The sequence below is a fragment of the Pteropus medius genome, unplaced genomic scaffold, assembly GCF_902729225.1.
Source record: "Pteropus medius unplaced genomic scaffold, Ma_sr-lr_union100, whole genome shotgun sequence".
NCBI classification, from domain to species: domain Eukaryota; kingdom Metazoa; phylum Chordata; class Mammalia; order Chiroptera; family Pteropodidae; genus Pteropus; species Pteropus medius.
Window position 1 is genome coordinate 512,369 of NW_024344241.1, and position 13,961 is coordinate 526,329.

Sequence of the window (13,961 nt, forward strand, 5' to 3'; positions counted from 1 at the left end):
CTATCCCTCCCATTTATTTATTTATTTATTTATTTATTTATTTATTTATTTATTTATTTATTTAAGTTTGACTCTCATTTGAAGCCTATGGGACAAGGTGACCTCAAGTTTAAATCAAACAAAAGTATTCAGTTGGTGAGGTGTCAGTCTGACCTGTTTTGCACTTCACTCATCAATGTGGCGTATGGTCTGTGATAAGTATTAGAGACAAGGGCTGTCACCTTTCAAACTCAGAGTTTGAAGCTTACTGCCCATGTTCATCCATCCCAGATATCCCAGAAAACCACATGCTGTGTGGTTTTCAGAAGCGTTGTTTCCTGTTATTTCTTTCTTACTACAATAGATGAATGATTCTGATGTCACAGATCATTAACATACCATGCTTAAAAACTGGCTAAACTTTCCCTCGCATAATCGGCAGACTTGCCTTTTGACCCCCTAATTACATATCATGTGTCCTCCTCTGTTATCATAGCTAATACCTGACAATTACAGGTTGAGTAAAAATAATTGTCTACCTTTTTCCTTCTGAGAAGAGCATTGTGGCTAATTGTGTGGTTTTACCCAGTTCCTGTGTAATTCAAGAACCCCATCTTTTCTTTAGGTTGAGCAGTCTCAATCACCTCAGCCTTTTCAAATACAAATAAAATGCCTAAGGGGCCTCAAGAACAAGGTTCCCCAAGGCTCTTACCTCCTCAAAGTGTCCCTGCTTGGTCAACCAGGCAGCTGTGCCTTACCGTGGTGGCAAAAGGAGAAACTGAAGACTAGAACTCATCCAGTGAGGCATAATGGGAATTTTTATGATGTGGGGCTGTATTTCCATGAAAGCCTTTATGTGGTAAGCTGATCTTTTTATACACATATCGCTTTTTATTTAGCTTCCCTACCCCCTCTATCTTTCTGCCTTTTCATCCTTATCAACATACCTTTAGATATTCGACTTTGTGTAAGTAAAGGGAGAAATTCATTCATTCATTCAGCAAATAATGATAAACACCCCTGTGCACCAAGCACTGTGATGTGAACCGTATGTAGACAACCTAAGTCCTCTGTAAGATGAAAATGCCATCCTTATTTATCAAAAACATATATTATGGATTCTTGGTATAGTTCTTCACCTCTTCAGGATTTACATGCTAAGAGATCACTGATATGTGCATTTTGCATGTAACATGTATTTTGACTTGTGTATTTTTGTGTGTATTTTGTCTATTTGTAGGCTGGCAGGGACACTGATTTTAGATGATAAATCAGCTTTAGGTAAGAAGATAAGTTGGGGGATTGTTCAGAAAATACGTTATGAATATTAGGGAGTATATTTGCCATGCAAAGCGGTTAGAGAAGAGACTGTGTTAGGAGAAGGAGAAAGCAGTGGGTAAGATTAGAGTGTGGTCCTGGATACAGGGATAAGAAGTAGGGGTAGGAGATCATCAAGTTACCTGTGGAAGCAGAGAGAGAAAGCTCAGCTTTCTCTGGGGCATCAGCACTGGACTGATTGTGTCCTCCAGGGAACTCCAGCTCAGGGGAAAAAAAGAAGGAGGGCAGGGTTGGCCCCAGAACCCTTATTGCACACCAATGCACTGGAAGCTAGACATGAACACAGACTGTTTACAAATATAGAATTGTGTTTTTACACTACTAATGTTAATGAGCAAAATAAACATGATAAGAGTCAGTATAGGTTATCACAGAGTGATTTTTAAGAAGAAAATAATTTCTCTCTAAAATAGATGGGATGTGCTTTCTTTCCCTTTTTCCCTTAGGTCTTGTGTTAAAAGGTATCTTTTCAATTAATTTTAGTATGTGGTATTTTTTTAAGGGTGGTAATATATTATTTACATGAATGTATTCATCAGAATGACCAATTGAAAAAAAATTAAAATGGAAAGTGTAGCTATAAAAATGAGCAATTTTGTAAAGTAGTTTAAAAACTACAACCCTAGGATGTCATTACTTACCTTCAATATTTAAGAAAAAAACAGGTTTTTAATCTCCATTTTTTTACTACCTTTACTCTTTTGAAATCTAAGACCTTTTGAGAACAGTGGTAGCTTTTTTTTGGGGGGGGTTGTTTATTTTGTTTGTTTTTTGTTTTCTATCTCCATGTTGTTTGGAAGTTGATGGGTTAAAAACAAAGATAAAAACAAAAACCAGCCTGTCGTGGGTAGGCATACACTAAACAGATATTTATTGAAGGTTGCAGCTTAACCCTAAACTGTATCCACTGCCAATGTTAGACATGGTTTGTTGAATTGGCAGCGATGGTGGTAGTGGTAACATAAGAAGTTCTTTTGAAATAGAGACTTAAACTCTCCTTGGGAAAAATATTCTTCCTAAAGAAAAAGGGATCTTAGGGTGACAAGATTCACTGAAGAGCCAAGCCTCAGTTGGCTCATTGGTGAAATGGAGATAATAATACCTGCCCACCAGTGGTATTGAAGAAATAGCTGAGATGATACTTGAGGAAATACACAGTGCCCATACATAGTAAGAATTCAGAAGCTTCTTTTCTTATTACTGTTATAATTATTCTGTCTCTTGAATGGTGAAGCCCATAAATTCTTACCCAGTGGATTTTCATTTTAATATATATGACAAATGCTCGTATTTCAGATAACTTTTGAATTAACCTTCCTTGAGAACAATGTAGGTTAAAATTTTTTTTCTCTAATGAGTCATCCCAAAGGCCTTGTTAAAAAGCATGGGATATATGTGAGAAGCAGTAGTCAGGGGTGGGTGTGGAGAGGACTTTTCCCCTGGAGAAGCCCATTGCCTCTACAGAACCAGACTTTGAGGACAGGTACCAAGGGGGCAATAGGAATACTTCAGCCCCTTAGCTGAGGTCTAGGTTCTCACCGTTTACCTCAGAGAAATTTCAGAAATATAGTATTAGCTTAGATTTTAGCTAATGATTTTAAAAAGGGTTCCATCAATACCTAATAGGCAATTACATTCTTTGGTACATTTTAATTAAGTACCTAAAATTTTAAAATATGGGGAGCTAGGCTACAAAAAATATCATTCAAAGAACTTGCTTTCTAGAATCATCTGCATATATAACTGTTTTATATTGAAACATGATATATGTTTTTATTGTTATTATTAGTTTAGACGTCTATCTCTGGCTCTCCACATCAGAGTGAAAACTCTGAGTGCCAAAGCCACATCTATTGTTGTGTTTGCTTTGAGGATATTCAGTGAAAACTGTTGAATTTTCCTAACAGAATGTGCTGCAAATCAAATGCCAGGAGAATGAAGAGGTGCATTCAGGAAGAGGGAAAAAAAAATCACTAAGAAACTGAGGTTACAAAACTGTTATAGTGGTAAAAAGTGCATCAAGTTTGTAGGGGAAAACAGAGGCTGGTTATTCCTCCAAGAGTAAAATGCATTTTTCACTTTCTGCCAAACAAAACAAAAAGTATCTTGGAATAGTTGAAATAACAACCCCAAATTTTCTTCCCCTGTGTCAGAAGCAAACAAACAAAAATAATTACCTCCTGCCACAGTCAAGGAAAATTTACTCTTTAACAGCCTGACAAAATGTCACTGAATTACATCCATCCCTTGGTATCTCCTAGCAAAATCCTGGGTCCCTAAAGAAATACACTAGGCTATTTCACATTCAGCGTATATAAGTACAAAAATCGGGACAAAAACAAAAAGAAGAAAAGCACCAAAACCTGCAGAACTTGACAGGAAAAAGAAGTCATCTGAGGCTGTTTGATTTCAGAATAAAAATGCTGTTGCTCGAAGTCCTGTTCATTCCATTGGGCTCTACCCAATAACAGCAAGTTTTTTCACTAACCACACAATTCTGCCTGCCAATCACTCTGCTAGCAGTTTGTGGGAGAATGACAGTTAAAACAACAAGTTTTCAAGAAATGTAATTTTTTTAAATAATAGGAATAGACACACAAAAACACATAAATGAACATTGTGTGTATAATTGATATAGTGAGATTTAAGATATTTATGTTATTACTTTCTTTTTCTTCTTTAACCTTTTAATGTCAGGTGTCAGTCTTTTTAAAGCTTTATTGACATATAGCTCACATAGCATAAGATTCAGTCATTTAAAGTATATAGTACTACAATGATTTTTAGTATATTCATAAGTATGTGCAACCATCACCACAGTCAATTTTAAAACATTTTCATCACCTCAAAAGGAAATCCTGTAATCTCAGAATGTTTAATGTAGACCACCCACTCACCACATGACATAGCAATTCTAGGCATATACTTAAGAGAAATGAACATATATTTCACACAAAAACATGTACATGAGAGTTTAGCATTATTCGTAATAGCCAAAAAGTTGAAACAACCCAAATTTCCATCAGCTGACAAATGGATGAACAAAATGTAGTATATCTATACAGTGAGATATTATTTGACCATAAAAAAGAATAAAGTACTGATACATGCTACAGTGTAGATGAACCTTGAAAATGTCATTACTTTTAAAATGCAAGTCTAAGACAGGGTCATCTCTATTTCTACCACAGGAATAAGAAGAAATTGGCTTCACAGTCTTTTGAGAGCACAGGGCATCTTAGAAATGCTAACCAGGTCATCTATTTCTGTGCACAGAAAAAGAACTGAAAAGGCATTGCCCAATTGAAATGGAAGCCTAATTACTAGAAAAGCACTGAGTTTGCTGAGGAAATGTTTGCATTATCCATCTGTAAAGTTACGCTGATAATGAATCTTGGAATAAGTGTACAGTATTATAGCATCAAAGGTGGCTTCCCTTTGCCACCAGGCTGGGCCAGGAGGCAAACACTTGAAGGGTAGTGTTGAAAGGTTTCTTATAGGGTTTGAGAAGGAGGCAGAGGATATATGAGTGAGCCCAAAGATGTGTCACTCCAGACATGCATAGTACCACTTCAGGATACTCTTGCTTGGATTTTGTCTCAAATAATTCCACATCTTAACACTGGTTTTCATAAACTGTAAGGTGGTCAAATACTATGAGTTAACTGACAAGTCTGAGCTTCAGTCCCTTATGTAAAATGAGGTAATAACAATTCCCTTATTTGAGTTACTGTAAGAATTGTATTAAATTAAGTTGTGGACTCTAATTTAGGTTCAGTAATTTTGAATATCTTCCTTGAAGATTTTTAATAATTCCTTGGTAGAGAATTTTGGAACCTACTTTGTCTTTTGACATTTATCCTGGAAATATTTTAAGTAGAAAACATTGCCTTCTTCGTTGATTGTGTTCATTAATGGCAAATAGACTGGGGATCTTTGGAAAGAAATATGTAAAAAAATGTGCTTTTTGACTTTCAGTTCTGGCAGGATGATAAACTAAGTTAAATTTTCACATTATTTTACCATCCTGCCAGACTTAGAAGTTAAAGGCATATTTTGTTTTCAGATTATGCTCTATAAACTCCTGGAAATTCAAGATAAGATATAAGCAAAGGCTTTCGGATGCATTGATAAACACTCTAGAGAAAAGAGAATCTCTTTGGCTACTGGAAATGAACAGGAAGTTGAAAAGCAGACAGGGAATTGGTAAATTGGGGCTGTGGCTGCCTGGGAGAAGGGAGAAGACAGTATCGATCTTGTTAATCTAAAGTTTTGGATTTCAATGACCATTAAGAAGAAGAGGCCTTGGATCCATTAGGTACAGAATGTTGAGAAAAATTCTTCTGCATAAATCCAGGATATTCAAGACTAGTCTAAAAGGGAGACTAGACAAAAATATCTTCTCAGCAATAGGAAGAAATAAGAATTTTCTTTTTCCTATCTCGGCCCTGTTTAAAACTGTATTTCTCTTAATAATATACAATAGAATTTCTGCAGTGGAAAAAAGTATAAAAGCTGAAATTAAAAATTGAAAAGATAATATATGAATTAGACCCTCTGAATGCAGAACTAATGAACTGGAAGCCAGATCTGGGGAAATTTCCTAGATTATAGCATTGAGAGATAAAGATGGAAAAAGTGAAGTGATTTGAAAAGACATAAAAGAGAAGGTCTGATATCTTATAAAATCCAGAAGCAGAGAATATTAAGGAAGAAAGAATAAACATTACATGAAGTGATAACAGCCCTTAATTCCCAGACTTGCTGGAAGACACAAATTCTCAGATAAAGTGAGCCGGAATTCTGGGCAGGGCAAAGTAAAATCAATCCACATCTGGACACATTGTAGTGAAACTACAGGATTAAAGACATTTGAACAATATATTCAAAATTCAGGGAGAAAATTAATTAAAGATATCTAATCTATCATTCAAGAATTGGGGCAGGAGTGTTCCAAATAGAAACATTTTAAATTAATAATATTGTATTAGTTTTCTAAAGCTGTAATAACAAAGAACCACAAATGTAGTGTCTTAAAACAAATAAATTTATTGTCTCACAGTTGTGGAGTCCAGAAGTCTAAAATCACGGTGTTGGGAGGGCCATATTCTCTCTGAAGATGCTAGGGAAAGAATTATCTGTGACTCTCTCCTAGCTTTTGGTAACCCCTGTTGTTCTTTGGCTTATAAACACAAATCACTCTGATTCTCTGTCTTCTCATGGCATTATACCTCTGTTTCTTCACATTGTGTTTCCTCTGTGTGTGTTTGTTTCTTAGTCCAAATTTTCCTGTTTTATAAGGACACCAGTAATTTGGATTTAAGGTTCACACTAATGACCTCATTTTAACTTGATTAAGTCTGCAGAGATTCAATTTCCAAATCAGGTCACATTCTGAGGTATTGGGGGTCAGGATTTCAATATATCTTCTTTTGGGGGACAAAATTCAACCCGTAACTAATTTACACATAATAGAAACTTGCTAAAAGAACTAAGAAAATATCTCTTTTAAGAACAGGGAAAAATGTAAGAACTAGTGACATTGTATTAGTCTTTTGAAATTTGTGTGTTTAAAATGTTTTATAATTTTAAAAAGGAATATTAGATAAAAGTGTCTTTTCTATTCAATTTTAATAAAATATTAGACAATTAAGAGCATCTGAATAGTAAAAGAGAGAATAAATGATCATATAATTTGTATAATTAAATGATTATTCTCCAACTAATTAACTCAATAAAAACTCAATGTTAAATCATGGGTTGAGGCAAAGACATGTACACCACAGTTTGGAAATAACTAACTTAAACCATTCATATATGTGTGGGAATTTATCTTGTTTACAATTAAAAAAATAAAAAGTTATGGCAAACATTACTATAGGAAAACATTAGATTAGAATAATATTATCATAAGAAAATTTCACAGATCCCTTGAAAGTTTGGTAAAAGATTCTTCTTTCTTTGGCCATACTTGCTTTCTAATACATTAATGTGGATAACTAAATATGGAATTTTTAGAACTGAAAGATAAAGTGCATTAAAGTACTTTTAAAAATGTGTCATAAATTAAGAATTGTGATGATTATTGTCTTTTAACTGTCATCCTTTTTGGGTGACATTTTAAAATATTATTTTTAAATTTTGGCAATGGTATCTGAGCTAAAAAATCTTCTGCTAATTATTAGAACTGCTATGCTTATAATTCTCATTTCACTGAGTACAGGAATTGGCCAACTTAAAAAAAAAAAGACACAAATATAGGTTAAAGAAGCAAAACCAGCAAAATTCAGGCAAAGAACATTGATTAATGAATTTTTAAAAAATTCTGAAAGGTCATGTGCTCAAGTTGGGCCAAGCCTCAGGCAGATCTAACAAACATGACCAAGTCCGTCTGTGTGGAGCAGGTAACCCAGGCTGACTCTGAATTTGCTGACATTGCAGGATTATTATTTCTGGAAGGATGTAGCATTCTGGAACAATTTCTCTAATGATTCCATTAAGTCCACAGTTTCCTCAATTTAGGCTTACATATCTCATTTTTCACATTACCCTACGACACAAAGAAAATAAAACCATGTCTTGGATTTAAGGGAAAAAACTCGCTTGATTTTGATGACACTTAACCACATTTTATTTGCTAAGTATACCTTAGCAAATGTGTGTGAATGAAAAAAAGTATATGAAGACTAGTTTAAAGGCAAAAAATGATTTGCCTTACACTAAATTGTAGCAATCTTGAGTATTTCTTTAATCCGTTCTTTACTTGTTCTGGATAAGGTTTTTTCTTCAGATAAGGGAAATAAAATACATTTTAATTACTAATAACATCTTTTGGAAATGCTATAATAGAAAATTTCTTCTTGAATATTTCCACATAAATATATGGTCAGATAGTGGTTAAAGGCATGCTCTTCACCTGATTTGAATTCTGGTTCCAAAACCTAGTTAGCAAAGTGTCTAGAACAGTTACCCAATCTCCCTGTGTCTCTATTATCTCAAACATAAAACAGTCATCACAAGAATCTCTATTTCATTGATATTATGTCACCACCAATAGGGTAGTGGTTCAGAGTAAATGTTATATAGTGCCACTCAAGTTACCAACTTGCTGCAAGGACTAAAATATATACATATATTTTTTTAAGTAAGAACAAATTAGCTTTGAAAAATAAACAATAAATAAAACCCAATGAGCAATTGTGAATAGTATTTATACATACCTTATATCTTAAGTTCTTCTTTTCTAAAACCAGTAAAGGGTTTTTAGATCAAAATAGAATTTCCTGCTTTTATCAGTATTATGACATTTAACCTAAAAAAAGATGAAATAGACATTAATATTTTTATTTCATAGGCGAGAAACTGAATTTTGGAGAAATAATGCAATTTACCCAAGGTCGTACAGCTTATTAAGGCAATGTTGGGAATGAAATCACTGCCCTGTAATTCTGGATACTTAACCCTTTCTAACTTTTTAACTTCAAAGAAGAGCTTTTGATTAACCTCAGGTCACCATGGTCATAATTAACTAAAACAATCTTTCCATTACATCATTTTATCATTTCCCTTTTAAAACCATTTGATGACTCCCCCCTATTCTTAAAGTAAATCAAACTCTGTACCATGGACTCAAAGACCATTAACTTCCCACTACATAGCCAACCAGCCTGTCAGCTCAAGCTATACCCAAATTCCATATAGCTTCCAAATTCAGGCATGCCATTAGGCATTTATCCTCATGTTAACCGTGCTTACCCTTCAGATTCCAATGTCAGGCACTTTTGCTACCTTGTATGCACATTAATTAGCTCCAACAAGATTTCAGGTGTTTGAGGGTAGAGGCCATGCCATGTTTATGATGTGTCATTCAGAGCATAGAGTACTTGTGCATAGTAGGTATTCAATAGCTGCTTCTAAGGAAAACAAAAAAAAGAATGAAATGTGAAACTTTAGTTATAGAGGTGCCACAAATTTAGTGTAAATTTAATTTATCAAAAATGAGTACAAGGAATTATTAAATTATTCTTAAGGGACAAGAATAGATCTGATAGAGAAAAAATAAATCAGTTCAAAGAAGGAGATATTACTTTAACATTATTCATAAATGGGAAACCATTTATGAATCACTGGTAATAAATAAGAAAATAAGTAACGATATTTTCTGGTTTTACAACTTCATGCTTATTCAGTTGGTCTCTTCTCCTCTCTTTAATCTACAAAAACAGTATTTTAGGTAAACATTTTCTAAACATAAAAGTGAGCTCAGAAACTCACTTCCTTAAGGCGTGAGCAAAGCTCATTTATAGGTGGGAAAGTGGATGAAAACCTTCTGGTCTGCCTTCTGAGATTTTCCATAGTACTTAGGCAGGTATGAGATCCTCATCTTTTTTGAAGTTAACTTCGACCTTGATTATTTTAAATACCAAGCAAAAATTTCTCTGGATGATTTTTTACATATCCAAGTGAAAATAGCTATTATGATCTTTCTGAAGATATAAGAAACTATATGCACTTTGTTAAAGAAATTGAAAAATTTTAAAAAATGTATGTAAAATGTTTTATTCTCAACAAGCAAGTGCCCCTGTTCTGGAACTACATTAACTGCATGCACACTGACCTTTCTTTTATCAGTCATTGCCATATGACCAGATTGGTTAAATAATTAATTTACTATGCAAATGAGAAGTAGGTTTAATAAATAAATAAGTAAATATTTCAAACTTAGGAAAAAATACATGAATAGAAGAGTCAAAAATATGGAAACTTGGCAAGTATAATGTAATTAAGTTAAAATGAGGTCTTGGATTCACACTATGTTGCTTGAGTTATTGGAAATCTCCCATGTTTGGTGTTTATTCAGATGGAAGTTACTGGGTTCATCAAAGGTCACTTGGCAATGTACATGGCCAAATAGATTAATTTTATTTGTATTATATGATGTATTTTTCATACTGTTGTTCATTCTTTTAGTTACAAATAACCTATTGCGGTAGATTAAAGATGGCTATATATTCTTTGCTACACCTCCCACTCAAAAGTGAAGTCTATGTTTTCTCAATAGAATATGATGGAAACGATGCTGTTACTGTTTCTGAGTGTAAGTTCAGCCTTTAAAAGACTGGCAGCTTCACTTTCTGTTTTATTGGAAACCTTGCTCTTAGAGCCCTGAATTGCCATATAAAAAAAAAATCCAACTGCATTGCTGGAGAGACTGAAAGGTGAGGCTCATGACTATAGGAAACAGAGAGAGAGAGAGAAAGAGAGAGAGAAGCCTGAGCTGAACCTAGCCTTCTATTCACCTTCAGAAACCGGCTAAATAGCACTAAGTGGCCCCAGCAGATGCTGTGTGGAGTAGATGAGTCATTCTGCTGATTTACGCCTAATTTCCTGATCCACATAATTGGGAGATATAGTAAAACGTTGTTGTTTCAAGCCACTAAATATTGGAGTATTTTGTTATGGAGCAATAGGTAACCGAAGAACTTATTTAGCCCCTTCAATGACCAAGTACTATATTGAGATCCGGGGTAATAAAGTCAGGGCCCTCTCCTTAAATCGTTTGGGTAGCTTCTGCAAATTAAACCTTGTGCACGTAAAGAAAAAAATTATTTTATTTCTAAATTCAGCTTTGGATCACCTAAAAGGCACTTAAATATTGTGTGAAATGGCTTGTCCTTTAGTTATGTTATGTACATGTAAAAAGGTAGATATAGGAGATGGAAGTAGATAGGAAATGTTATGGACTTAATTGTATCCCCCCCGCCCCCCAATTAATATGCTTAAGTCCTAAATCTTAGTATTTCAAAATGTGACTGTATTTGGAGATAGGGTGTATAAATATATAATTAAGATAAAATGAGGTCATTAGGGTGGGCCCTAGTCCACTATGACTGGTGTTACATAAAGAGAAAATTAAAACACAGACAGAGGAGCTACAAAGGGAGGAAGGACCTTGTGAGGACACAGGGATTCAAACCAAAGAGAGAGGCTTCAGATGAAAGCAACCCTGCTGACACATTGATCTTTGACTTCCAGCCTCCAGAACTGTGAAAAAATAATATTCTGTTGTTTAAGACACTCAGTCTGTGGTACTTGGTTATGGTGGCCCTGGAAAACCAATACAAGGGCTCATGAAGAACTGGGGACAATGAATTGTCTTTTTTTCTTCCAGTGGGAAAGAAGCAGCAAAAATAGACTTGAAGCTTTCAGAATTCAGTACATATATCTGTCATCATTGAAATAAGTTTTGGCTCCCTTCTTCCTTGGTGTAGCTACATTATATGGAAGGCACACATAGGCACTTCAGAAGCTTCAGGGAAACCTCACTTAAACTCACTGCACTATCAGACTATTTCATGTACCTATAGAGTTTTAAGAAGTACATCAACCGGTTAATATTTATGCACCAGTGTGTCAAGTTATCATTATTATAATAGTACATGGACACCATTTTTGTTTTTCTAGAGGGCAATCCAATATGCATAAAATAGCAACTTTTCAAATGTGACATTTAATCCATGCATGTAAATCAAACTGAGAATCTATTATTCATTATTAAAAAGGTGGCATATTTTTACTACACTAAGAATGAAATACAAATACTGTAAAAAATTTAGTGCCTTTTCTTGAAATTTTAAGACACTTATCATGCAGTCATCTAACTGGTACCAGCACGCATTTTAAAACAGACTTGAAATTAACAAGTTTGAAGTTTTATGCTTGAAAAAGGGATGCTCAATTTCAGTGAAGTAGGCAAATTTATTTTTTATTTAAAACTTCCTAAATACTTAAGATGGTAAAGTACTTCAGTAATGTTCTGATTCTAATATGTATACGAAGAGTATAGTTTATATTCTTGTCATTATTAGTTATGGCCAGTGTTCTTCCCTGAAGTGCTTTCAGAAAACTGCATATATCAGAAATTGATTAAAATGACCTGAAGTGTTAATTCTTAAAATATAATGAACTCAATATTTTGCAAGTGGTTATTTTCTACATGACATTAAATATCAAATAATTGAAATGATTTTAATAACTCATAAGAAGGAGTGGTCTTAGGGAAAATAGAGCCTGAGCATGATTATCTTTATTGATTATCGATTATTATCATTAATAACATATAGCCCTGGAGTACATTATATTATGCGGCTTTAGAACATTTTCTATTATATCAGTTGAAGCAAGGCCCTTTTTAGTCAGTTCTTGAAAGAGTCACTTCTGCTGGTCAAGATATCCCCTAGACTTGTGAGAATCTTGATTGAAAGTGGCTTTTCCTGAATGGCACTAGGCATTCTGCTTTCATTACTAGTATGGTTTAGTACTTTCTAGCATTCAACCCTTTAGGAAAATCACTTAACCTGGCCTTGGTTTCCTCTGTAAAATGGGATTTTGTGAGCATTAAATATTGTGATGTATAAATTCCTCAGCATAGTGGGTTACATAGAAAATAACTAGTAGATATAATTATTTCTATCATAACCTACATGTGGAATGTGTTTTCTGCTGTCCTCTCTATGTTAGGTTTCTCCAGCCCTTCCAAGTATCCCTTCAAAAGTATTAGTAAATCCATTCTTGATTTTATTCTCTAAGAAAACTCAGTTTCCACTAAATTTATTTGATGCTATTTTGCCTCTATTCCTTGCTACTAGGTGATGTGAGTGATTTCAAGGCCACCAGTATAAAAGTCACTTTATCGCCATGACACATATTCTCTAGCAGAGAGTAAGAATAACATGTATTGAGTGCCTGCAGCATGCCAAATACATCACTATGTGTTTAGCATACACTAGCAATGCAAACTTCACAACATCCAATCCATTATTGAACCCATTTTGCAAATAAGAGAAACAGGATTTAGAGATAACTTGCCTAGGTGTTTGAAGCTGAGGTTCAAACCCAGATATAAACCCCACAGTCCATACATCAAGGTTCACAATCCATCGTAAAGGAAGTAGCAAGAAGTGGTATATCGGTTTTCTATATTTGTAAATTACTCATAAATTCTTTTTTCTTTGTATTTTTAACCAAACTTGTTTCTACTTCTAAAGCCAAATCTATCTTTCTTTTTAGTCTCTTCCTCCTGTCCTTTAAAAAGACAGGATTTCTTCATGTGGTAAACTAATGTCTGGGAATGAGGCATTAATATTCCATAACATTGGTAGGTGGTCACTTAAGAACTTTTGGCAGCACTAGAATGTAAAATTCTTGAGAGTAGAGACTTGAGTCTATTTTGTTCACTGCTGTATTTCTAGCACCTAGAAATCTGTTTGTCTCAATAAATATTTTTAAAATGAATACACAAATCTATAAATTTCAAAGAGTCACACTGCAGTCTTCAAATAGACAACTATCGACTGCCTTTTCATTGAAATTTTTTTTTACTTTTAAAAACTTTTGGCATTTTTTGCAGACTCACATTATTTATTTTATTGAAAATGCTTTTGAAATGCCATAAATCTATCTTTGCTCTATGTCTGTTTTCTATATTCGTTTACATCAGATTTATTCAGAGTTAAGAATGGACTAGTTACAAAATAGTAGTTCTCATTCACTTTACGTGCAATTCAACAATCAAGTCATTTTCAATTCTTTAAATTCTTTTAAATTCTTTAAAGGGGAGAAACTTGCTTCTTTATTTGAACTTA

At 34.0% G+C, this 13,961-nt stretch overlaps 1 protein-coding gene across 1 annotated transcript in view; it reads left to right on the top strand.

Moving 5' to 3' along the window:
* Positions 1 to 13,961, top strand: part of LOC120607731 (uncharacterized) — a 223,827-nt gene that overhangs the window by 77,412 nt on the left and 132,454 nt on the right. The window contains exon 10 of the mRNA XM_039869492.1: positions 605 to 838. Within this exon, the coding sequence (XP_039725426.1) occupies positions 605 to 838 (234 nt within the window). The remainder of the gene's footprint in view (positions 1 to 604; positions 839 to 13,961) is intronic.